The sequence below is a fragment of the Oncorhynchus keta genome, chromosome 8, assembly GCF_023373465.1.
Source record: "Oncorhynchus keta strain PuntledgeMale-10-30-2019 chromosome 8, Oket_V2, whole genome shotgun sequence".
In the NCBI taxonomy this organism is placed as follows: domain Eukaryota; kingdom Metazoa; phylum Chordata; class Actinopteri; order Salmoniformes; family Salmonidae; genus Oncorhynchus; species Oncorhynchus keta.
In genome coordinates this window covers 4,156,332-4,183,251 of record NC_068428.1, presented here as the reverse complement: position 1 = coordinate 4,183,251, position 26,920 = coordinate 4,156,332, and the positions used below count along the sequence as shown (strand labels likewise).

Here is a 26,920-nt window from a genome sequence, read left to right as displayed (position 1 = left end):
CTGGGTTGGGAAGACTAAGATATGAGACTACCTAAGCATCTAAACTGATACAACCATTTCAGTAACGGGTGCAATAAATTGAAGTAACAGATTGGATTAGTAGAAACATTTATGTTATTTATATTTGAGATGCACAAGATTAATTAATCAATGTACATGCAAACACATAGCATGAAACAAACCATTCTAAAAATCAACCTGCAACAGAGCATGCTGGGAAATATGATAGGCGTGGTCTTGGTTTAACAATGGTTATTAACACCAACACTAGGGTTATTTTACACCAACTAGTGTTCATTTAACACTTGAATCAACACTACATGTAACCGAAAGATTGCTGGATCGAATCCCCAAGCTGACAAGGTAAAAATCGGTCGTTCTGCTCCTGAGCAAAGCAGTTAACCCACTGTTCCCCAGGAGCCGAAGACGTGGATGTCGATTATGGCAGCCCCCCGCACCGTTCTGATTCAGAGGCGTTGGGTTAAATGCGGAAGACACATTTCAGTTGAAGGCATTCAGTTGTACAACTGACTAGGTATACCCCTTTCCCTTACATGTTATACTGAAAATCAACACTAGGTAATATCGGCCAATTTGCAGTGTATACATAGGCCTTCAGGCTGCCATGGCGACATACAGGATGTTATGATGACGAGAAGGTGCTTTGCATCAGAAACTAGTCATTGATAAATGGTGAAGTGGGATGCAATGACATTTCTTTAAAAAGTCTCTAAATAACACATCTCAAACTGACAATGATCACATATAATTACGCTCTCAATTTTCAGTGTGCATCCTTCCCAACTCAGGAAAGATTAGCATACTCTCTCCAGAAATGAAAGGGAAAGCTGATTCTACTGAAAGCTTTGGCTAAAAATGTACAGATACAGATATCTCACTCGTGACATTTAGGGATGAAAAGTAAGTGGTCTGCTTACTGTAGATGGACAGCGTAATCCGGAGTGAAAATGTTCCCCCGAGCATTACACTGCAGTTTTCTGAGGCTAAACAGAACAGTTTTAGCTGCCATTGCCCTTTACAAGCCACAGCTCTGACACTCATTTCCTCTGGCTCTAGCTGACATGATAGCTGACCGAGCTCTGCACATCTGATAACTTTCATTTATCATCCTGGAGCCAAACTTCATATTATTAAAAGGTAGTCATCCCTGACAATCCCTTCCCTCCCAGACTTAAGACTGGGCTAGCTAGCACACTCTAATTAGACAATAAAAAACAGGTTTGCTGCTTGGACACCGAGTCTGATAGATCATATTCAGGCTATGGGTTTGTCCTTGGAGTACCCCTGTGTAAGATGAAAAAGACCACCATCAGTAAACAGCAGAGCCATATATCTAAATATATGGCTCCGGTAAAGTGTTTTACTAATTACAAAATGGCAGGGCCAGGGTGATAAATTGCTTCACAATAGCCACAGAACAACCATGATTTAAACTTGACATAAAGCACAGTCAGAAAAACAGTCTAGATTTTCATTTTTACTGCCCAGTGTTATAGTGTTATTGGAGAAGTGAGTGAGTGTTTGTACCATTTGTCCTATGGGCTGTGTGGGTTGTCTGTCTGTTTGGGTTGGGTGCTATCTGCTGTGACTGTCATGCCCTGTCACAGTGCAACACGGGGCCCAGATGGCTGGGCTTCTCTGAATGGTCCAAGGGCAGTGGCAACCCGCCTCTGCCCACCACCGGAGCCTGCAAACCTGCTGCCTGGCTGGGCTAAACTCTGCTTATGGAATAGTCACTAGGGTTGGGAGATGTCTGGAATGACACATCGACCTGTCCAAACCTCGTTACTATACAATTGTATCATCAACATTTTTTTTTCCCTCATTCAGTCTGAATGTGTTTTCAGTGGGTCTACATACAGCATGCCACTCCAGAGACTATTAAAGCCAGAAAGGGTGAACATGCTTGTGTTCCTTGCCAGTAACCTTTAGGTAGGTTAATATATAATGAAAAGAAAAATAGTCAATGGTTCTTCATTGCATTATTTGTTTAATTTTCAAAGCCTGTATTCACAGATGTGTCTTATTCAAAATAAATGTAGCCTAGGCTAGAATACTCTGTTGTGTGCTTTAAAACTTATTTGCACTTTCATTTATTCGGTTAATTTCATAATTATTTTGATTACTTGATTAATTTTGTAATTTGTAGCCACTCTTTTTATAGGCAACATATATTTTTATTTGCGCTTATGAAAAGCGCTACTGCGGGTGGTTATGTAATGGGGCGGCAGGGTAGCCTAGTGGTTAGAGCGTGTGACTAGTAACCGGAAGGTTGCGAGTTCAAACCCCCGAGCTGACAAGGTACAAATCTGCCGTTCTGCCCCTGAACAGGCGGTTAACCCACTGTTCCTAGGCCGTCATTGAAAATAAGAATTTGTTCTTAACTGACTTGCCTGGTTAAATAAAGGTTAAAATAAAATAGAAAATGCCCGTAGTGCAATTCAAGGATATAATATATATATATTCAAGGAATAAACACTTCCACAATAATAACATCTATTTAAACTTGTCATGTTAACTGCTCATTTTATTGACAGTAGGGCTATATTATTGGCTGTTAAGTTTGCAAGGAATTTCCGGCGGAACACTTTGTTTTTCCTAAAAACTTTGGTCAGGTGGAGTCCAAAAACGTTTAAGGTTTGTTTAACCTCCCATTCCATCTTGCAATTGTTGGTTATCCATCTCTCATTATTACCATATCATGTTTTTATTTAGGATATTCACAAACATAACTGAGATAGAACTCGGTTTACTGGCCTCCTGGATTAATTTCAATGTTGATCGTGAAATATATGCTTAGACTAACAAGTCACATGCAAATAAAAAATGGGGAATGGGACAAAAAGGGAAATGAAGATTTCAGAACAAGCCACACAACGGAGTGTCTGCTGCAAAAGGCCCATTATCATCCGTCTACATTGCAGGCCTACTCATGCGTTATGTTAATAGTAGGCTAAGTCTACCTACATAATTCATGAAAAAGGCTACGGCAAATAGGAATAGGTAGGTCATTTGGCGTGTCGCCATGCTGTGAGCTGCACTGTTGTGCGCTGGCCGACTTCTGCTGTGCCAGTCATGTTCAAATAGGTTAAACTATCGTCTGAAAAAAAATGAAAAAAATGTAAACATATAAAAACTATCGCCTGTCACATCATGATGTCGTTGCAATCGACAATGTCTGTCAAACGTCGTTGATTTCCAATTGTGTCGTAACATCGCCCAACCCTAATAGTCACTACTCCCGATTAAATAATAATGGCTTAAAGAAAATACTACTGAAGTAATCATTCTTTAATTGATTGTCATCACTAGAGACTTGAGGCAGCACCACTCTTTGGTTCAGTATTAGGCTATATGCAGCCTACAGCATGTCTGTAGAAAAAACAATTAGAAATGCAATCATTCTCATAATAATCATGATTACAATGTCCATCGGGCAACAAACCAATTATACAACAATTTGATCCTAAATTACTTCTCAGAATACAACCAGATCCAATAGAGCTCTGACTGACTCATCGTTAAAACAATTTGGCATAATTGAGCATCCTCTTCATGTTGTCCTTAGAACTGTCTTGTTATTAGGTGTTACCAGACCGCTACATTAACAGAGAAGCAACTAGTGACATGGTTTTAAAAATGACATTTTAGGCCAACACACAGATCTTGTCCCTTATACAACCACTACCAAGTCCTGACTTATTTTTTATTTTTTTTACCATGGGAAGGGTCTAGCAAACAGATGGGGATGCCTATCTCACCTCTAGCGACCAAGGTAGTGTGTGTTTATGTTGCTGCAGTGTGTGTGTGTGTGTGTCGGTGGACTGAACTGATCATCCCGACCTCCATCCCAAAGGAGCAGCCCCCACAGCGTTACCCCTTACTGAGTGCATGAAGCTACAGAGGCAGGAGGAAACCATGTGGCTCTGTCACTCTGTGTGAAGGGTTAACGGAATCTTAATGCTCACATAAATCACCCTAGAAATACACCTCACCTGACTGGTCTGCCTTTATCACAGTCCCACTGCAGATCTGGGGGAAAGACAGGGGTAACACGCACGGACACATGGGAGGCTCAAACGCACAGGGAGGCTATCAGTCCGAGGATGCTCCCTGCATACAGTACCGTGCATTACCCAGCCACGAGGACGGAAAAGAAGAGACTGATAAATTAGTACTGTTTTTTTTTTCTCCACAAGACCTTCGAGCCACGGCTAGACTAAAGTGTGACAAGCAGGGCCTAAAATGAACACCCGCCACCTGCCAAAAGCGAGTTTTGGCATTGGTGGGTAAGAATGTCTGATTTACCAGCCACGTTACCGCGTGGTAACACTCCGGGTTCTAAAGTGTGAGCAATTGAAAAAAAATGGTCAAGTATGGCCACAAGTGCGAGTTGTGATTTATAGCAAAATAAACGCTGCTGTAGCTGTTTTCAAAGTATTTCTGCCATTTTGTTTCATATCTAGTAAGACACAAAGAAATCTGAATCCTAACGTTGTAGCTATCCCACCTCATGCAGCAACACTGCCTGTCTGGGGGGCTGTGAGTACCCGAAAGATTTGTTTTTAGAAGCATTGGGTACAGGCATATAAATTGGTCTAATTTACTCAAGTTTTCCTTGTGTTTCTTGGCTATTTACATTGTTTTGTTAACAAGCTCGGTTGCTTTTCAATGTTTGAGTTTGCTCCCACTGCTGGGAAAAATAGACATCATAGGTCACAGAATATTAAATCAAGCAATATACCACATCACTTCTTGCTCGTAATACATTTAATGGTTAGAAACATTAATAAGCATGCTCATCCGTTTTGTGTGCGTTTCTTTGTGAAATTATGGCCCCAAAAATATTTTGGCTGGTAAGAAAATCAGTGTGGCTGGAAGATTTTATTATCTACAGTACCTGCCACTAAAACTAAAAAGTTTTAGGTTTAGTTTTAGGCCCTGCTGGCAAGTCTTCAAACTGTATTTCCCAGGACTTGACCACAGCTCTCGAAAATCATACAATATTAACAGAAACTGCCCCACTGCATTGCAAGGCAAGATGCAGTAAGAGGCTTGATGCGTTATACAATCCCACTCGCTGTGTTTTGATGGGCAAATCAGGCAGCCCTACTGATCCTTGACTTCGGCGATGTAATTTACAAAATAGCCTCCAACACTCTACTCAGGAAACTGGATGTAGTCTATCACAGCCTTCCGTTTTGTCACCAAAGCCCCATATACTACCCACCACTGCGACCTGTATGCTCTCATTGGCTGGCCCTCGCTACATATTCCTCGCCAAACCCACTGGCTCCAGGTTATATAAGTCTATATAAGCAACAACCACCCGTAGCACGCGCTCCAGCAGGTATATTTCACTGGTAATCCCCAAAGCCGACACCTCCTTTGGCCGCCTTTCCTTCCAGTTCTCTGCTGCCAATAACTGGAACGATTGCAAAAATTACTAAAGCTGGAGACTTATATCTCCCTCTCTAACTTTAAGCATCAGCTGTCAGAGCAGCTTACCGATCACTGTACCTGTACAGAGCAAATCTGTAAATAGCACATCCAACTACCTCATCCCCAAATTTGTCATGACTCCCACCAAAGGTGGCTCCTCTTCCTGTTCGGGCGGCGCTCGGCGTCACCGGTCTACTAGCTGCCACCGATCCCCTTTTCCTTTTCTGTTAGTGTAGTTACACCTGTTTCTTGTTTGGGTTTTGGTTAGGGCTATTTAAGCCGGTTAGGCCCGCCTGCTTTTGTGCGGGTTTGTTCCTCTGTTAGTTTGTGGATGTGCATTTGTATTTTATTTTCTCCGGACTGTTTGGGTCCTGTTTTTGGGCCGGTCAGTTTTATGCGCCTAGTGTTTTTGGCGTGGCCGTTTTGCACCGGAATAAATACGATTGTCCTAACCCTCTGCTCTCTGCGCCTGACTCCAAACCCACTACTCCTAGAAGACCTGACAATATTGTTATCTTTTTGCTCTTTTTCACCCCAGTATCTCTACTTGCACATCATCATCTGCACATCTATCACTCCAGTGTTAATGCTAAATTGTAATTATTTCGCCTCTATGGCCTATTTATTGCCTTACCTCCCTAATCTTCTACATTTACAGACACTGTACATAGATTTTTCTATTGTGTTATTGACTGTACGTTTGTTTATGTGTAACTCTGTGTAATTGTTTTTGTCGCACTGCTTTGCTTTATCTTGGCCAGGTCGCAGTTGTAAATGAGAACTTGTTCTCAACTGGCCTACCTGGTTAAATAAAGGTGAAATAAAAAAATAATGACAAAAGCCCAGCCTACAGCTCTCAATGCACTGGCCTCTTCTCCACAGTTGCATTCATGTATTATTGTATAGAGAGCATATTCCAAGACTAAATCAACAAAAAAGAAGCCTGTTATGTCTCAATTTTCATGCAAATGTTCAACAGCACAGACAAGCTTGTAGAGCAAATTAAGCCTGTTGTTGTAATAATGTACCACAGTGCGACTGCAAGCCAGCAGCCCATTCTAAGTTCTGTTAGATGCACCGCAATCCTTTCAACCGCATCATTGGGGATGCGATCCAAATGGCACCCTATTCCCTATATAGTGCACTACTTTTAACCAGAGCCCTATTGGCCCTAGTCAAAAGTGGTGTCTTATAAAAGGGTGTCATTTGGGACACAGACAGGGACATCTGGGGGGGTGGGGTACTATGCCGAGTAGAGCCCGACTGGTGTGTTTTTGGGGTCCGATACCGATTCCAATATTTTGGGGGGTACAAAACTTACCGATACATCTGCTGATAAACTGTTTTACGAAATTGCCATCCAAAAGACCAATTGTCCAAGAAATATGCTTCAAATGTTGATTTCTTGCATTGTGACAATAATGAAACATTGCTATCTAAGTGTTCGGATAAGCATGAGATTCCCTTTTTTCATCCTATTTATTGAATATTGGTTATCGGTGGAATTATCGGCCGATACCGATATGTTTGTAAAAGGCCAATAGCAGCCGATATCGGTGAACCAATATATCGGTCAGGCTATACTAATTAGCTAGTCTGGTGGCTAAGTCTTCAAACGGTAGAGGTCTTTACCAGCAATTTATCCGACAGTTTTTCTACATTGACAGCAGAGGGGTCAAGTGCAAGGACATAATGGCTTTGAAGTGGCACAAGTACTATGAAGTATCAAGACCTCAATGTTAGAGGGGTACGAGGCAAGTCAACAGCTCCAAAAATTAAGTGAACAATTACAGGTCATCTGAATACATTATAACCAAATGACAGTGGTCTACAGTAGCAGCCACAGTGTAAATAACTCAACAACACTGGTATCAGGAAAGAAAAGGTCCTATAGTATTTAATAAACCAATGTCTAGGACTTTGCTTGCAGACAAAATGATGTGACAGAAATTCTCTTTTCTCATTCACTTGGTACAGCAGCACTGTGTTCTGCTTTTTGCTCAGGGCTGCTTCAATAAGGGCTTTTCTCAATAGGATGAAGGAAAAACACACAAACTGTCTCTCTACAGTGGGAGTTGAGCGCCACGAGAAGGGAGAATAATCTGCTTTCAATTCCCTATTCACACATTTCTATTTTGCATGAGCGCTGGCGGCTGGGCTGTGTGTATACACTGGCTTTCAGAGGAGAAGTGCCAGTCAAACAGCATCACCCACCACACCTTGTAGGCTACCTGAGACCAATGTTGTGACATGTAGGCTTGTGCAATATGCCCTGAGTGAGAAAGTTACAGACACTCAAATATCATACCACCAAGACATGCTAACACTATTACATTAAGAGTGGAGGTTAGCATTTTGTTGGGGGTATGATAGTTGTATGTCTAACTTTCTCATTCATCATTATTCACAATTCATTCAGGATCCGTAATCATGGTGGCATCCACATTAATGAAGAGTTTAGAAACATATTCTATTATTATTTACAACAAAACATCTACTCCAAAATGACACAATACATTATATACCATTCATTTAGATTGGGCACAAAATAATCTGAAACACAACCAAAACAAACAAGCAAATACTTCCAACAAATTTGTAGTCAAGCTTGATGTAGTCATTGCGTGCAATGAATATGGGATGAAATACTTAACGTTTTACTACTTGAAGTACATTTGTGCCAATACTTTTGGTCCCCTAAAATGGGGGGGATTTGTCTAAAAAGTAATGTAATCCTTAACGGTTCACCCGATATGGATGGAAATACCCTGAAATCAAAGCTGACAGTCTGCATTTTAACCTCATAGTCAATGTATCATTTCATATCCAAAATGCTGGAGTACAGAGGCAAAACAACAAAATACATGTAACTGTCCCAATACTGGCTCACTACATATGCATAATAAACAGTACTATAAACATAATTAAATTCAATGATTTAACTCATCCTATACAAACCTGTAACATCCTCCCTTCCCCCACCCCAGGTCTGTGTGGAGAGCGCTGGCAAACAAGAGGTGTGTGTGTGTGTGTGTGTGTGTGTGTGTGTGTGTGTGTGTGTGTGTGTGTGTGTGTGTGTGTGTGTGTGTGTGTGTGTGTGTGTGTGTGTGTGTGCTTGTGTGCGCGTGTCCTGGTCCTTACCTGGCAGGTGATCCAGAGGTGTTCTGCCAGCCGGTTGATCTCAGACAGCACATGACGGATGAGCAGGGACCTAAGCAAGTTGCTCCCTCCCAGCAGGATCAAACACTCCGTCAGCCTCTCCTGAACCTGGAACTGATGCAGACCAGAGGGAAACACATCAAAAAACAGCACGGTAACACCACCAACCCCCATATTCTTTCACTTAACTAGGGCTGTCCCCAACCCCCAAAAGATCTTGGTCAACCAAAAGTTTTGTTCTTTCGACCAATCAATTGGTGTATTTTTGCATATATAGACACACCCTATGTGTTTTAATAAAACCAACTATATATATTGAGCTTGTCTGATGCTTTAAGCCGGTAATAGACTATACTAGAAGTTGGTAACCTTTCGCATTTTGCCAATACATCTTATTATTTATACTGATCTGCGTGCCAGTTATGATTTTCATATGCACATTTGCGTGGAACATTTTCATTTCATTTAAAACATCGCCTTCATATCTCCAAATCATTGTCATGTGGTTAATTAGAATTCTATCCTAATCTAAATGAAAATGATACAAACCTAAAAAGTCCCTTCTATTGCCATCGTCAACTATGTAAAAATAGCCTATATAAAGGCAACAAATAAAAACATTGCAACCTGCAGGTAGAAAATATCCTGATAAAGAAAAAATATCCTAAAAATCACATTTGCTATACATGGCCTGTCTGCAACGAACTTGAAACATTGTATCAATTATTAACTTGGGTTCAGCCAGAAGCTTGCACTAGCGAACTTGCTATATAAAATATTCTGGGTCCTCAGTTTCCCATGCAAGTGAGTTTGAGACAGACACAGCTGTAGGCTATTTGTGCAAGGGATAAGAAGCAGTGCTTTACTTGGGCAGGAGCTCACCGGAGCTGATCACTGGCACCTCAAATGTTCTACTCCTGTTCCTCTTATAGAATATTATCTCAAAAGTATTGTGGAGTTACTACATTGAGTAAATATTGTCATTGTCAATGGGTGTAAAAACAGACTTTGTTTGCTTGCTGTTTGAGGTGAAGACAACTTTAAGTTGAGAAGCTCCACAGCTCATTAGTGGTGGTGTGTTAAGCCAATCAGAAATACTTTTAGATCCCTAAACAGGCACATTTATATTCCTACATTTGCGTGCAGGCCAGGTAGCCTCATAGGCCTATATACTTCTACGCGTAATCAGGTGTGCGTCCTTACTCAACATTGTCTTTTGTTTGGAGCGCTTCTGTCAATGACTAAATTGAATTGACAAAACTCTAAATGGAATGAAATAAACCAAAACTTGTTTCTCACAAGAGTAGCATGCGCTATGCAAACAATGTGTCTACTCCGACAATGAGAACCTTAAGACTGGAATAATAATATATTGAATACATTAACAGAAATGACCATAACCAAACAAACATTGTAGATTAGAAATTATAGGAATTAAAGGTAAATGTACGACTGGTGATATATGTAACGGGGGAATTACGTATATTCCTAACAACCAACTGCGAACAATTCACACAATGAAGTTAAGAAACAATGAATGTGCACAAATTGGCGGGAGAGAGCGCATTCCTGGAGAGCACTGTGCATCTGGGCACTGCAGGATCAATCCAATGTCTGTATTGGCCATGCCGAATTTACGGTGATACAGACTCAGCAGAAATCAGGGCATTCATATTTCTTGAGCGTCGCAGAGCAGGTCAGAGCTGTGAAGTGAGTTTGTGTTTATACAGGATGTACCGCCCCCACCTCCCGTCACCCAATCATGTCAATGCGGTGCTATACAGAGCCCTCTGCATTGTTACAAGATTTGGGAGGCGAATGGCGATGCGGTACGGAGGTTCTGCACATGAGAACATATGAAAGCTGGTGGTTCCTTTTACCATGAGTCTTCAATATTCCCAGGTAAGAAGTTTTAGGTTGTAGTTATTATAGAAATTATAGGACTATTTTTCTCTATACCATTTGTATTTCATTAACCTTTGACTATTGGATGTTCTTATAGGCACTTTAGTATTGCCAGTGTAACAGTAACGTTATAGCTTCCGTCCCTCTCCTCGCCCCTACCCGGGCTCGAACCAGGAACACATCGACAACAGCCACACTCAAAGCAGCGTTACCCATGCAGAGCAAGGGGAACAACCACTTCAAGTCTCAGAGCGAGTGACGTTTGAAACGCTATTAGCGCGCACCCCGCTAACTAGCTAGCTAAATGCTGTTTGAATGACTGCTTACGAGCCTGCTGCTGCCTACCACCGCTCAGTCAGACTGCTCTATCAAATCATAGACTTAGTTATAACATGATAACACAAAGAAATATGAGCATTAGGTCATTAATATGGTTGAATCCGGAAACTATCATCTCAAAAACAAGACGTTTTAACTTTCAGTGAAATACGGAACCGTTCCGTATTTTATCTAACGGGTGGCATCCATTCGTCTAAAAAATCCTGGTACTTTGCACAACCTTCAATGTTATGTCATAATTACATAACATTCTGGCAAATTAGGCATCCCAAACTGTTGCATATACACTGATTCTGTGTGCAATGAACACAAGAGAAGTGACACAATTTCACATAGTTAACATTGCCTGCTAACCTGGATTTCTTTTAGCTAAATATGCAGGTTTAAAAATATATACTTCTGTGTATTGATTTTAAGAAAGGCATTGATGTTCATGGTTAGGTACACATTGAAGCAACGATATGCACCGCATCGATTATATGCAACACAGGACACACTAGATAAACTAGTAATATCGTCAACCATGTGTAGTTAACTAGTGATTATGATTGATTGATTGTTTTTTATAAGATAAGTTATATGATAGCTAGCAACTTACCTTGGCTAACTGCATTCGCGTAACAGGCAGGCTCCTCTTGGAGTGCAATGAGAGGCAGGTGGTTAGAGCGTTGGGCTAGTTAACTGTAAGGTTGCAAGATTGAATCCCCCGAGCTGACAAGGTGAAAATCTGTCGTTCTGCCCCTGAACGAGGCAGTTAACCCACCGTTCCTAGGCCGTCATTGAAAATAAGAATGTATTCTTAACTGACTTGCCTAGTAAAATAAAGGTGTAAAAAAAAAAAACTGCCAAATTGGTGTCCAAAAATACAGATTTCCGATTGTAATGAAAACTTGAAATCGGCCCTAATTAATCGGCCATTCCGATTAATCGGTTGACCTCTATTCTACATTGTAGAATAATAGTGAAGACATCCACTATGAAATAACACATGCAATCATGTAATAACCGAAAAAGTGTTAAACAAATCTAAATATATTTTAGATTCTTCAAAGTAGCCACCCTTTGCCTTGATGACAGCTTTGCACACTCTTGGCATTCTCTCAACCAGCTTCATGAGGAATGATTTTCCAAAAGCCTTGAAGGAGTTCCCACATATGTTTTGCACTTGGTGGCTGCATTTCCTACACTTTGCAGTCCAACTCATACCAAACCATTGGGTTGATGTCGGGTGATTGTGGAGGCCAGGTCATCTGATGCAGCACTCCATCACTCTCCTTCTTGGTCAAATAGCCCTTACACAGCCTGGAGGTGTGTTGTGTCATTGTCCTGTTGAAAAACAAATGATAGTCCCACTAAGTCCAAACCAGATGGGATGGCGTATTGCTGCAGAATAAAATCGCAAATTTGGACTCAAAGACCAAAGGACAGATTTCCACCGGTCTAATGTCCATTGCTTGTGTTTCTTGGCCCAAGCAAGTCTCTTCTTATTGGTGTCCTTTAGTAGTGGTTTCGTTTCAGCAATTCGACCATGAAGGCATGATTCGCGCAGACTGTGTGAATCAGGCCTCCATGGTTGAATTGCTGCAAGAAACCACAACTAAACGACACCAACAAGAAGAGACTTGCTTGGGCCAAGAAATATGAGCATTGGACATTAGACTGGTGGAAATGTGTCCTTTGGTCTGGAGTCCAAATTGGCGATATTGTGAGAAGTTGTGTGGGTGAACGGGTGACACTGAATGGTGTAGGGGTGCTTTGTTGGTGACACTGTCTGTGATTTATTTAGAATTCAAGGCACACTTAACCAGCATAGCTACCAGCATAGCTACCATTGCTGCATTCTGCAGCAATCCTCAATATATCTGGTTTGGGCTTAGTGGGACTATCATTTGTTTTTGAACAGGACAATGACCCAACACACCTCCAGGCTGTGTAAGGGCTATTTGACCAAGAAGGAAAGTGATGGAGGGCTGCATCAGATGACCTAGCCTCTACAATCCCCGGACCTCAACCAAACTGAGATGTTTTGGGATGAGTCGGACCGCAGAGTGAAGGAAAAGAAGCCAACAAGTGCTCAGCATATGTGGGAACTACTTCAAGACTGTTGAATGTTGAAAAAGCATTCCAGGTGAAGCTGGTTGAGAGAAAGCTATCAAGACAAAGGGTGGCTATTTGAAGAATCTCAAATATAAAATATTTAATTTGTTTAACCCTTTTTTGATTGCTACATGATTCCATATGTGTTATTTCATAGTTTTGATGCCTTCACTATTAGTATACAATGTAGACAATAGTCAAATTAAGAAAAAGCCTTGAATGAGTAGGCGTTCTAAATCTTTTGACCGGTAGTGTACACAATCCATGTCTCAATTGTCTCAAGACTTAAAAATCCTTCCTTAACCGGTCTCCTCCCCTTCATCTACGCCGATTGAAGTGGACTTAACAGTAAGGGATCATAGCTTTCACCTGGTCAGTCTACAGTGCCTTGCGAAAGTATTCGGCCCCCTTGAACTTTGCGACCTTTTGCCACATTTCAGGCTTCAAACATAAAGATATAAAACTGTATTTTTTTTGTGAAGAATCAACAACAAGTGGGACACAATCATGAAGTGGAACGACATTTATTGGATATTTCAAACTTTTTTAACAAATCAAAAACTGAAAAATTGGGCGTGCAAAATGATTCAGCCCCTTTACTTTCAGTGCAGCAAACTCTCTCCAGAAGTTCAGTGAGGATCTCTGAATGATCCAATGTTGACCTAAATGACTAATGATGATAAATACAATCCACCTGTGTGTAATCAAGTCTCCGTATAAATGCACCTGCACTGTGATAGTCTCAGAGGTCCGTTAAAAGCGCAGAGAGCATCATGAAGAACGAGGAACACACCAGGCAGTTCCGAGATACTGTTGTGAAGAAGTTTAAAGCTGGATTTGGATACAAAAAGATTTCCCAAGCTTTAAACATCCCAAGGAGCACTGTGCAAGTGATAATATTGAAATGGAAGGAGTATCAGACCACTGCAAATCTACCAAGACCTGGCCGTCCCTCTAAACTTTCAGCTCATACAAGGAGAAGACTGATCAGAGATGCAGCCAAGAGGCCCATGATCACTCTGGATGAACTGCAGAGATCTACAGCTGAGGTGGGAGACTCTGTCCATAGGACAACAATCGTATATTGCACAAATCTGGCCTTTATGGAAGAGTGGCAAGAAGAAAGCCATTTCTTAAAGATATCCATAAAAAGTGTTGTTTAAAGTTTGCCACAAGCCACCTGGGAGACACACCAAACATGTGGAAGAAGGTGCTCTGGTCAGATGACACCAAAATGGAACTTTTTGGCAACAATGCAAAACGTTATGTTTGGCGTAAAAGCAACACAGCTCATCACCCTGAACACACCATCCCCACTGTCAAACATGGTGGTGGCAGCATCATGGTTTGGGCCTGCTTTTCTTCAGCAGGGACAGGGAAGATGGTTAAAATTGATGGGAAGATGGATGGAGCCAAATACAGGACCATTCTGGAAGAAAACCTGATGGAGTCTGCAAAAGACCTGAGACTGGGACGGAGATTTGTCTTCCAACAAGACAATGATCCAAAACATAAAGCAAAATCTACAATGGAATGGTTCAAAAATAAACATATCCAGGTGTTAGAATGGCCAAGTCAAAGTCCAGACCTGAATCCAATCGAGAATTTGTGGAAAGAACTGAAAACTGCTGTTCACAAATGCTCTCCATCCAACCTCACTGAGCTCGAGCTGTTTTGCAAGGAGGAATGGGAAAAAATGTCAGTCTCTCGATGTGCAAAACTGATAGAGACATACCCCAAGCGACTTACAGCTGTTATCGCAGCAAACGGTGGCGCTACAAAGTATTAACTTAAGGGGGCTGAATAATTTTGCACGCCCAATTTTTCAGTTTTTGATTTGTTAAAAAAGTTTGAAATATCCAATAAATGTTGTTCCACTTCATGATTGTGTCCCACTTGTTGTTGATTCTTAACAAAAAAATACAGTTTTATATCTTTATGTTTGAAGCCTGAAATGTGGCAAAAGGTCGCAAAGTTCAAGGGGGCCGAATACTTTCGCAAGGCACTGTATGTCATGGAGTACACAGTGTATAGCTAGGCTACTGGCAATTTGTTTTGAACAGCGTACGAGAACGGTTGTACTATAATATCATCCCTGCACAGTATGCAGGGCTATGCTATGCAATAGGCTACCGTAAACACTATGATACAAGATGTATTCAGATTTCAGACTATAGGCCTAAGGTTTTTCGATATCGCAAAGAGAACAAGCTGGACAAATTGTAGGTCTTCACATAAGATACAGGTAATAACTGAGCACCCTAAGAGAAAAGGGAGATAATAAGTGAGACTACTATGTGACCAGACAGAAAACTAAACTTTGTGCTATTCTCAGTTGAAATAAAATACTGTCATGAAATAATATCACCTTATAGTCTTGAGCCTTTTACGCTATGAGAGTGACATTTGACTGGTGCCTCTGGGGAGTCACGATATTCCATTTAATCTAGGCGCGTCACCTTCATGACTAGAGTAGACTGGCCCCTAGACAGCTGTGAAGCCATTACAGACAGACAGGGCCAGGTAAAGATTCAGACATAAGGGCCTCAGCATTAACCATAGAATCTCAATCTAGTTCTGTCTTCTGTGGCATTACCATCATCACCCAGGTTGAGGGCTGCAGTCGGTGTAAATGATATCGCCTACCTATTTCACGTCTCCAGATGAAATACCCAGTCCAAATTATTTGACAGTATGTCAGCTATTGAGAGAGGCCTCTATAGCGTATTTCATCATCATCGTCTTGATGGTAACAGTTCATCTCTTTTCACATTGCTAGGGAATGAAGCGTGCATTTGAAGTCAAGATAGAGATTTAAGCCTAATAGAAAATTGCTGGCAGATTCCCAGGAGGCCTAAAGAAGCACAGTTTAGAACAGGAATAAAAATACAACATATTTTTCAATTAAGGATTTCCTCCTTGAGGATGCTGATAACCATTCAAGCTTTTGTTCGTTGTTATAAACCAAACCACCAATTCATAACATGGTAAACACATTAACACACTTCCACATGTGTGAAATAGGAAGAAAAAATATTACGCCCACATTTAGTTACTCAGCAGAATTAACTAACACAGTTCGAGCCAGCAATAGGATGGATCTGGTTTAATTTACAGTTTTTTTTTATTGAAATTAATCAACTTGAATGAAATGAGGGTTATAAATATAAAGTCACATCACTGAAGGATCCTATTTCCACAACTGCAAATGACATCAATAAGCTCCAGTAGCATCAGCGTCATCCCAAAGCAGAGGAGACAGCTCCTATTACGCTAATTACAGGATGGAGCTGGAAATCATTTAAACAACTCCTTCGGTATCTCTGATGCCTCCATCGCAAAAAAAGAATACTCTGCAGCAGTGATGCTCCTCCTTCTGAAACGGCATACAGCCTACTCTTCCTTAGTCACTCAAGCTGTGTCAGTGATCAGCCTTCTGAGCAGTGAGCAGCCTTCATTTGCATGGAAATGACCCAAAGGCCGACTGCTGTTTGGCTTGATACAGGCAGCCGGAGTAAAAATTACCTGGCTAATGACTTTATTCACCGGCAATATCAGTCAGGCATGAGGTGAATAGAATTGTTTTTCTTTACAAACACAATCAAGGATGTCTGGAGTGATGTGAGTCACAAAAGGCACCCTAAGGACACTGGTCAAAAGTAGTGCATTCTATAGGGCAGTTCTTAATCCTGGTCCTGGGGAATCAGCAACAGAATGACAGAAACTGCATCCCAAATAGAACCATATTCCCTATAGCAGTGTTTCTTAATCTTGGTCTTGAGGACCCAATGGGGTGCACATTTCTCTGTTTGCCTTAGCACTACACACCTGATTCAAATCATCAAAGCTTGATGAGGAGTTAATCATTTGAATCAGCGGTGTAGTGCTCGGGCAAAAACAAGAATGTGCACCGCTTCGGGTCCTCAAGACCAGGATTAAGAAACACTGCTATAGGGAATATGGGATGTAGCCTCTGTTATTCTGCTGCTGATTCCACAGTCCTACAGACAGAACAGGGCTGAGGAGCTTTGTCCCTGTGACAGCAGTAGAGGACATTGCATCATGCCCTCCTGTCCCAAAGCTACAGCCCAATTTCATCAGTCTGTGATTCATACACACAGAGGCACAGCACAGAGTGCTGCAGGTTCGTCCTGATCATTCACTGTCCTGTAAATGGCCATGTGAAAGAGAGTTACAGCGGTATTCTATGATGCTCTCCTCCGAACAAGAACAAGCCACTTTAGTTCGGACTTTCTTATTGTCGTATTTTACACCAGAAACTATTGGACCAAAGGAGTGAGGCCACCCGCTTGGAGTGAGTTTGAGAGCCTCCTAAAATTGTTTCCCTGGGCACTTGTTTGTCCTGTTTTCATTATAAGTGACTTAACAATCAATGTATTACGCAGTCCTAAATTGCAGGTCCACTCAACCATGCTGCACCACTTCACGCCAACATGTTGGCTTGTTGCTGATGCCCATGGGCACATGACAAGTTTAAAATATTTCAGAATTGTGATAGTTTGACACAGCCAATTGATCTCTATATTAAGATAAATCAAAGTTAGCCATAATGGCAAACATTTTACAGCAAACATTGATCCTATTTTGATTAAGAGACAAATTGACAGATTTTTTTTAAAGGAACTATATATATATATATATATATATATATATATATATATATATATATATATATTATATTCATGAGGAAACTTGATGTCAATTAGTTTGATATCATAACTTCTCTAACCTTTCAACAAAGGTCATTATTGAGTAGTTTGCACTTGAGAATAAACTGTCCCAGACTGCCTCAAACTGTGTTGTGTACCGTGAATACTGGTGATGTCACGCCCTGACCTTAGAGATCCTTTTTATTCTCTATGTTTGGTTAGGTCAGGGTGTGACTCGGGTGGGAATGTCTATGTTTTCTATTTCTTTGTTTTTGGCCGTGTGTGTGTGTGTGTGTGTGTGTGTGTGTGTGTGTGTGTGTGTGTGTGTGTGTGTGTGTGTGTGTGTGTGTGTTCCCAATCAGAGGCAGCTGTCTATCGTTGTCTCTGATTGGGGATCACATATAAGTTGTCATTTTCCTTTTGGGTTTTGTGGGATCTTGTTTTCTGTTCAGTGTCTGTACCTGACAGAACTGTGCGCTTTCGTTATTTTGTTTGAGTGTTTTTTTTTTATAATAAAAGTATCATGAACAATTTCTCCGCAGCGCTTTGGTCCACTCTTCTACCAACGAGAGCTGTTACAGGTGATGCAGAAACCATTGCAATGATTTAGGCTATTCCACTCTGGAATACTGGTGGCAGGTGCAGGCAACATGGCTGTGAGGGTTTTGTACACACTGTATTACGATTGGGAAAACATTCTGTACTCTAGACTAGAGCAGCCGTGACTGTTCCTCCTTGACTGACATTAAGCTGACTTCTAGCTTATATGTTTTCCCTCTTGACTGACTGGTCATCAATCTACCGTCCCGTTAAATAACAGTAACCTTGAGGACATGCTAAAGACGCAGAGACCAAAGCGTGCTAGGTGTCACAAATGCTACTCTATTTCCTATACAGTGCACTACTTTTGATCGTGGACACTGGTCAAAAGTAGTGCACTAAAAAAGGAGTAGGGTAGCACTTGGGATACAGTGTTTGCAAATATCTAACGGAACTTTAGCCAGACATGTTTGAGAGCTCCCAATGGAAATCATTCGATACATTATTTACACTATACATTATTTACATTTACACTCTACCTCGGATCAATCCCCCCCCTCAGTTCGGGTCTCAACTTACTGTTGCGAGTTAGAATAGTAGAATACACAAGGTGCCATTTCGAAATGTGTGCATCAGCAGTTTTTCTCTTGTTATGTCAATCCCGAGAGTCACTCAATTAGCCCATATCAGCTAAAATGTTTAGATTGTTAGTCTAGCGGCCATATATCTAAACATAGTAATCATGGTCAGGGCATGTTGGCAGCACAACTGCAGCCCCTAGTGATGAATTCAGATTAATTGTGGCCCCCACCCCCATCAAAGTTGCCCATCCCTGACCTAGCCTATACAGACGGACAACATACTGTCTATTTGGGGATAATGGAAATGCTATGACACATTAGTCTCTGGTGACAGATTTGTTTCCTGGTTCCAGCCAAGACTAACATGCAAACTGCTGGCCATTCATATAATCTGGTAACCAAAATAACTATGATTCAGCAGCCTCTCAACCAATGGTCCAACGACTGGAAGTTGTTTGGTACAACAATCACCATAATGCTTTACGCCAGGTAAGAATCTTTCAAGCAGTTTTTCAGGAAATCCAAAGTGACTAGTGGCTAGATTTGTAATAACAATTGGCCTAAAAGCAACATATAACCTCCCACCTATTAATCTTCATTCGGAAAGGGACAACACGCCCTTCACAACTCAACTGTGACAGCATTTATTCAAGCCTACTGACACTAAGGTGATTGTCTGTCCCCTCAGAAGCTAATAAGTATTGGTGCTGCCAGTCATATCTCATGATTAGTCATAACAGTGGGTGTGGTGGCGTTCCCCATTTTATCTCACTTGTTTCTCCATGCTCTCATTTCCTTCCTCCTACAGTCTCAGTGTATATTAATGTTACTGTGCATTAAAACAGAAAATTGTCTGTCTTCAATTTACACTGAACAAAAATATAGATGCAACATGCAACAATTTCAAAGGTTTTACTGAGTTACAGTACATGTAAGTAAATTAGTCAATTTAAATAATTTCATTAGGCTCTAATCTATGGATTTCACATGGCTGGGAATACAGATATGCATCCGTTGGTCACAGATACCTTAAAGGTAGGGGCGTGAATCAGAAAATCAGTCAGCTGGAGATATGATCATCTATAAACCTCAATGCCACTTTGATGACTGTCATTTCTTTCTGAGGGTAATGAAACATACAGGCTGTTATTCTGGACTGCATACTAAGAACCACTGAACTCATCAATCTCCAGTCAACTTGATATTACATTTAGCCATGCTATGATCATCCAAACTGTAAGTGAGACTAGGACTGAGAACCTCTCGCTTTGGAATTTAATGTCTGGTTTTACCTCCTAAAGGAAGTATATTTTAAACACCTACACAAATATAGTACTGTAAAATATATTGTCATTAATACACTACGATATGCATTATGTTTTCTTACCCTGTTGAGCTGGCCGTTGCGTAATAGAACATCAGTGAGCTCTTTCAGGGAATCTTCCATGCCTGTCACAAATAGCTGGGAGGGCTGTCTGTGGGAGAGCCAGTGATCCACTGCCTGGGCCGCCACCCGGGACGCCTGCAGGAGCAGTGAGCGTGGGGGCAGGGGTCTGTCATCCCTACTAGCAGACACCACACAGGACAGCAGCTGGCACACCGAGTCTGCCACCACGGACCTGTCCTTGTCCCTGTCCAGGCTAAACCCTCCAGCCTCCGCACCCATTGCCTCCCACTCCACCCTGTTCAGCCCACACAGGCTCTGGAGAAACTGCATGTGGAGCAGCATGGCCTTCCCACGAGGGTCTGCCCCACACAGGCTGGAGAATGGGATCTGGGGGGGTGTGGTGGTGACAGGTGGGAAGGCGGGCTGGGCACTGGGTTCTGCAGAGTCTTGAGTGGGCAGAAGTGTCTCTGTGTTGTTCTCCATCCCACAGCCGGAGTCCATGTCTGAGTTGAGCGGATCTTTCACCAAGCCCGGCCCCATGAAGTCCTGAGAGAGCAGGTCCATGAAGCCATCTCCTGCAGGTTGCACCAAGTAGGACATGAGCTTCATCACTATTCATATCTCATTGACAGCTTCATTATACTCTGTGTCACTGAATTAAGCATTAGGCCCTATAATTAAAACACCCTCAGTTTTCACACAATTAGCTTTGTCATTAAACTCCATTCAATTATGTCTCTCTAGCCTTTTAAGTAATTCACCACCACCTTGTGTAATTTCATATAGGTCTAATTCTTACTTGTTTTGCACATCAACGGGCCTTGTTTCCAAAGCAACCTTGTGTGTCCATGATGCTCAACTTCATTAATGAGCAAGCCACAATGGCCTTCAGTTCAATAATACAGTCGTGGCCAAAAGTTTTGAGAATGAAACAAATATTAATTTTCACAAAATTCTGCTGCCTCAGTTTGTATGATGTCAATTTGCATATACTCCAGAATGTTATGAAGAGTGATTAGATGAATTGCAATTAATTGCAAAGTCCCTATTTGCCATGCAAATGAACTGAATCCCCAAAAAACATTTCCACTGCATTTCAGCCCTGCCACAAAAGGACCAGCTGACGACATGTCAGTGATTATCTCGTTAACACAGGTGTGAGTGTTGACGAGGACAAGGCTGGAGCTCACTCTGTCATGCTGATTGAGTTTGAAAAACAGACTGGAAGCTTCAAAAAGGAGGGTGGTGCTTGGAATCATTTTTCTTCCTCTGTCAACCATGGTTACCTACAAAGAAACACGTGCAGTCATCATTTCTTTGCACAAAAATGGCTTCACAGGCAAGGATATTGCTGCCAGTAAGATTGCACCCAAATCAACCATTTATCGGAGCATCAAGAACTTCAAGGAGAGCGGTTCAATTGTTGTGAAGGGGCTTCAGGGCTTCCAAGAAAGTACAGCAAGTGCCAGGACCGTCTCCTAAAGTTGATTCAGCTGCGGGATCGTGGAACCACCAGTACAGAGCTTGCTCAGGAATGGCAGCAGGCAGGTGTGAGTGCATCTGCATGCACAGTGAGGCGAAGACTTTTCGAGGATGGCCTGGTGTCAAGAAGGGCAGCAAAGAAGCCACTTCTCTCCAGGAAAAACATCAGGGACAGACTGATATTCTGCAATAGGTACAGGGATTGGACTGCTGAGGACTGGGGTAAAGTCATTTTCTCAGATGAATCCCCTTTCCGATTGTTTGGGGCATCCGGAAAAAAGCTTGTCCAGAGAAGACAAGGTGAGCGCTACCATCAGTCCTGTGTCATGCCAACAGTAAAGCATCCTGAGACCATTCATGTGTGGGGTTGCTTCTCAGCCAAGGGAGTGGGCTCACTCACAATTTTGCCTAAGAACACAGCCATAAATAAAGAATGGTACCAACACATCCTCCGAGAGCAACTTCTCCCAACCATCCAGGAACAGTTTGGTGACGAACAATGCCTTTTCCAGCATGATGGAGCACCTTGCCATAAGGCAAAAGTGATAAATGACTTAAATGTAATAACTAAGTGGCTCGGGGAACAAAACATTGATATTTTGGGTCCATTAATTGACAGCATGCCAGGGTGAATTGAAGAGGTCTTGAAAAAGAAGGGTCAACACTGCAAATATTGACTCTTTGCATCAACTTCATGTAATTGTTAATAAAAGCCTTTGACACTTATGAAATGCTTGTAATTATACTTCAGTATTCCATAGTAACATCTGACAAAAATATCTAAAGACACAGAAGCAGCAAACTTTGTGGAAATTAATATTTGTGTCATTCTCTACACCCCACCCCGGCTGATAGCTAAGGTGTGAAATCTAGGCTCCACTCCTCATGTAGACATTGTAATCCAATCCATGAAAATATGCTACATTTAAATGAGCATGAATCCTACTGTTCTTCAATTTAACAAAATAATAAAACTGGGAGGCTATTTACTGTGACATATCTAATTCTAAATGCATTGCTTTGGACCTATCCAGCAGACCTAATGTACAACGGGCCTACTGAGTATACTGTATTCACATGTGATGGACCAATAGAAGACACATTTTTATTAAATTAAATGTCTAAATATGCTATTAGTCACACTTTAAAGGACTGGCGGTTAGCTAGTTACAAACTAGCAGAGGATGAATGAGACCCACCACCAGCTTCTGTTCCACTGGTGTTCTTTGGCTTTGAGAGCATCTGGGTGAGAAGGAGCTTTTGACGCATTCTGAGCACTTCCTCCTGCAGCCTCTGAGCTTTGGTCTTCCAGGCCTCAGTCTGGCTATTCAGCTTGTTGGCCAAATGTTCCGCATGCTCCCGACCACTTATCCCGCGAGGTTTACTCTTTATTATGGCAACAGCCACGACAAGTTTAGCTTTTCTAAGACCCCATTCCGCGGTGTCTGTCCCTGAAAGCAAGGGGAAACAATCATGTTGTTGTGTTCATTTAGCTAGCTAGCTATGCATCTTCTAGTCTCGTTCGACACCAGACACTCCTGCCTATGCGCAATTAGCCATCTTCCTCCACAATATTGGTGCTAACGTTAGCAACTAACCGTCTGCCCAATGTTTGCAAGAAGTATCTTAACTAGCTAGCCCATCAATGTCACGATAATTGGCTGCCTAACATTGGGGAATGGTAAACACGTTGCGTTAAAACGAACAAGTAGGCAAACACAACATCACACTAACAAGCTAGCTAGCCAAAGTTAGCTATGCAATTTTACCATTGGTAGCCGGACTTCGCTCAATTTTGTGATCCATCATTCAAGCCGAGTTCATAAAAACTTGAGGCGGATTACCCCAACGTATTGGTATTTTTACTAACTTCATATAGTTAGCTAACTTGGCTAGTCACCCTAGTTACTCTTGTTCTCGTTGTGTTGTGAAAATATCAGATATGATGCCTGCCTGAACGAGCACGTTCGGTGGCTAAACAAGGCCATTTGTTACCAGTAGTTAGCCTCTCGCGCATGATGATCGCTGTCAATCATATGAAAGCGCGTGTGCATGAGACTGGCCAAACCTGCGATATGTTTTGCTGAACATATCCAGTACTTTCAATTTATTAATTGAAGTGTGACTATGAGTCCTGGATTTTGGCCCTTTGTCTCGCAACCGAACATCAAACGCCACTAATTTAGAAGAAAAAAATCTATATAATTTGTCCCGTATTTCAGTCAGACATTCAGACCTCTCTTGCAGTCGCGTTGCGCGTATTAAAATATATATCATAAGGATGTGGTAGCGTAAGCCAACTGGTGATGTTAAACGCATCTCCAATCGTTGTTGAGCTCTGACATGCTGTGCAGCGCAAGATGAGACGTAAGGCCAACGTCATAGGCCTATCGTCAACCAATCATATTTCTCAAATCCTTTAGGGCTAAATTCCAGCTAAAGTTGGAGAGGACAGTTCAGCCTAACTCGTGTGCTTTTAGTGAAGAGCTACAAAAGTAAGTAAATAGCCATATTAAACTGAAAGATATGAGGTAAATTAGTCAAACATGTGAGGCTCTCCATGCTTATTAGATGCTCATTCAACATATTTTCTGCTACTTCACTCAATCCCCTTTTAAAAGTCTCATTTCCTAACTGTTTTAAAAACAACCAGAAATGTTTCCTTGGCCAAATATTCCCAGATTTTCATAAAACAGCCACACAGGTGGTCGGGCAAAAGAGGCAAAAGAGTAGGGGCGCTTCAATTGCTTGTTCGGTTCAGCGGACTGCGGGGGTGTAGTGCTACCATAGCACCCGCCACTTCTCACAAAGGTGCTCGTTTAGTTAGATCAAAGCTGAATCAATGTCTCGGAAGATCACATAATGATTCATTGGTGTTCTACATAACCAAATATAAAGGCATGACGTTACTGTTACACCAAAAAAAAAACTTATTCTTATTAGGTTTAAGGATGGTCAGCTGAATAGTAAATATATATATACATATCGGTAACATCTTTGAGAAATGATAGAGGTGGGACTACTATCACTATTATTCGAGTCACAAGAAAGTCACAAGACCCGAGTCTCAAGTCGAGTCCCAAGTAGAACAAACAGGTCAAGACTCGAGTCAAGCCCAAGTCATGCTTTCTAAGAGTCTCAAGTCTAGTAAAAAGATATATATAGGTCTTGGTGATCCAATGGTAAAAACGCCATTTCATTCAAAATATACAAGTATATTTACCAAATATACAAGGGCAATAGCCCAAAAGAAATAGCCTTAGGACAGGTTAAACCGGATACAATCTGAACGGACATAGCTAGAGGGCAAGACTGAACAGCCTCCCCTTGAGAAACCAAATCGAATCTGTCTAACAGGAGCTCAAACAGGTAGGCCTGCATAATATAAGCACTTGGCCCCCAGGACCACACAATTACCCAATTGACAATTACAACCAATACATTGGTTCTACAATGTAAAAGGCCATTTCCACATCCACATACATTGGTACATTCTTCTTAATCAGACTTAATGATTATTCACTATATTTCAACACCATGCATACATGGAACAATAATGTTCTCTTATTCAACTTTGACTCCAAAGCGTGGAGCGCAGGCCACGCACTGAGGAGCGCGCTCCTTATGAACAACAAAAATGACAGAATGGAAACAGACGCACATAACTCTGGCATAACCCGGGAAATATAAACAAAGGAAACCATACATTGAATGAAATAAACATAACTTTTACCTCATGGGTCTTAGGAATGTGCATGTGCACTATAAACATCGAGCCCACTCAGAGCAGGGTAACAAATGGTTGGCTAAATGGAAATTTGTCGTAGGCCTATCAAACATGAAACAGAAATGTCTATGTAGGCCTATTAAAAATTGAATAGAAATATGTTGCAATACACGGTACAGGGATGGAATGATGAAACGCTAGCAATTATTATAGTATTAGATGGAACATAGATTCACCTCATAGGGTCTATGCATTTAAACATGGAAAGCAACAGCAAACATTTCAACAAGAGCACATAAAGCACCTTCCAGTGGTGGAAGTTTGGAGAGTGCATGTGAAGAGCCGCGCCTATGGTGCATCTTCGCAACAGTAATAATTTTAACAAAAAAATCCTAAATGCAAGCTTCATAAGTAAATGATCAATTTCAAGTAATTGTTACATACCAAATGACCAGTTAGCATATGCTAGTAATTGTTGTCCCATTGCTGGTGCGTTTGCAAAGTAAACAGTTAATATTCTTGGTCACCAATTTTTTTTGGAGCTGCATATTTCATTATTATGGCAATCCTCTCTTCCTACAATTTGACGTTTGTGCTGCAATGGAAATAGATCCTATAGCTGTACAGCAAATCAGCAATCTGTTCGCTAGCTCACCCGGCCTGTGTTGATTGACAGTTTGCTGGTCCATTCAGACTTCCGAGTGTGCCTTTCACCAGCCAATCTGTTGCAGATTTTTTTTGCAAGGACGATGTTGCTGGCTACTGTCTCTGGCTGCATGTATAGTTATCCACGTAAAGTCTGTGCCACAAAATGAGTTATAAAACCTGGCCAGATAGTTTTTATTCTTAGGCTACACTGACCCTGAAAAATCCTCCTATTGTCCTGCATTTGGGTATTTTAAATGTGTGCACCCTACTCTTGACTGACAAATCCTTCTCATGGACAGAGGAGAGCAGCAAGAACACTGTCACTGTCATACCAGACCATGATGGAACAAGACCGTGGCCAGCTTCAGGTAGACCTTTTACAGTCAAATACATTAACATTGTAATCAAGTGAAGAGATAAAAGACGGCCTTCTCAGTAACACCAGAGACCTACTGTTTTTTTTATCTCAAGTCTTGGGGAGAAGACTTTTGTCCCAGTCACAATGATGGTCTAATTTAGAGTAAATTGATCTGATGAAAGAAACGTATTGATTTGATCAAATAAATTAAATCAGTGATATTCAGGGTTCTCAGCACAAAGGAAGGATTCTAGGACATGTTTCAAACATTCAATCTAGCTTTGATAAATACGAATGATATAGCCTATTTTAATACAGATTCACTCGATTATGATTAATAATAAATGATTTAACTTGTATAGCACTTTTCATTAGAGAAGCTCATGAAGCTAAACAAACAAACAACACATTTCAATTGAGATGGTAGAGACACTGAATGTCTCTATTTGGCTTAGGGTGAAAGCCTGGGAGTTAAGGCAGGTAGGATTGGAAAAGCATAGCTTCGACGGCGGAGGTACAGCCAGGAAGAAACAAAGACAGACTGACAAACAGGTCCTAAATGAG

The 26,920-nt window shown here is 41.4% G+C and overlaps 1 protein-coding gene across 1 annotated transcript in view; it reads right to left on the bottom strand.

Annotated features, from left to right (window-relative positions):
- Positions 1-23,946, bottom strand: part of mei4 (meiosis-specific, MEI4 homolog (S. cerevisiae)) — a 44,572-nt gene extending 20,626 nt beyond the window's left edge. Inside the window, exons 1-4 of the mRNA XM_035774448.2 lie at positions 23,393-23,946; positions 22,823-23,074; positions 20,142-20,716; positions 8,605-8,736 (exon numbers count right to left, since the gene is read on the bottom strand). Coding sequence (XP_035630341.1) covers positions 8,605-8,736; positions 20,142-20,716; positions 22,823-23,074; positions 23,393-23,432 — 999 coding nt within the window. The 5' untranslated portion in view covers positions 23,433-23,946. The remainder of the gene's footprint in view (positions 1-8,604; positions 8,737-20,141; positions 20,717-22,822; positions 23,075-23,392) is intronic.
- Between the last annotated feature and the right edge of the window lie 2,974 nt (positions 23,947-26,920).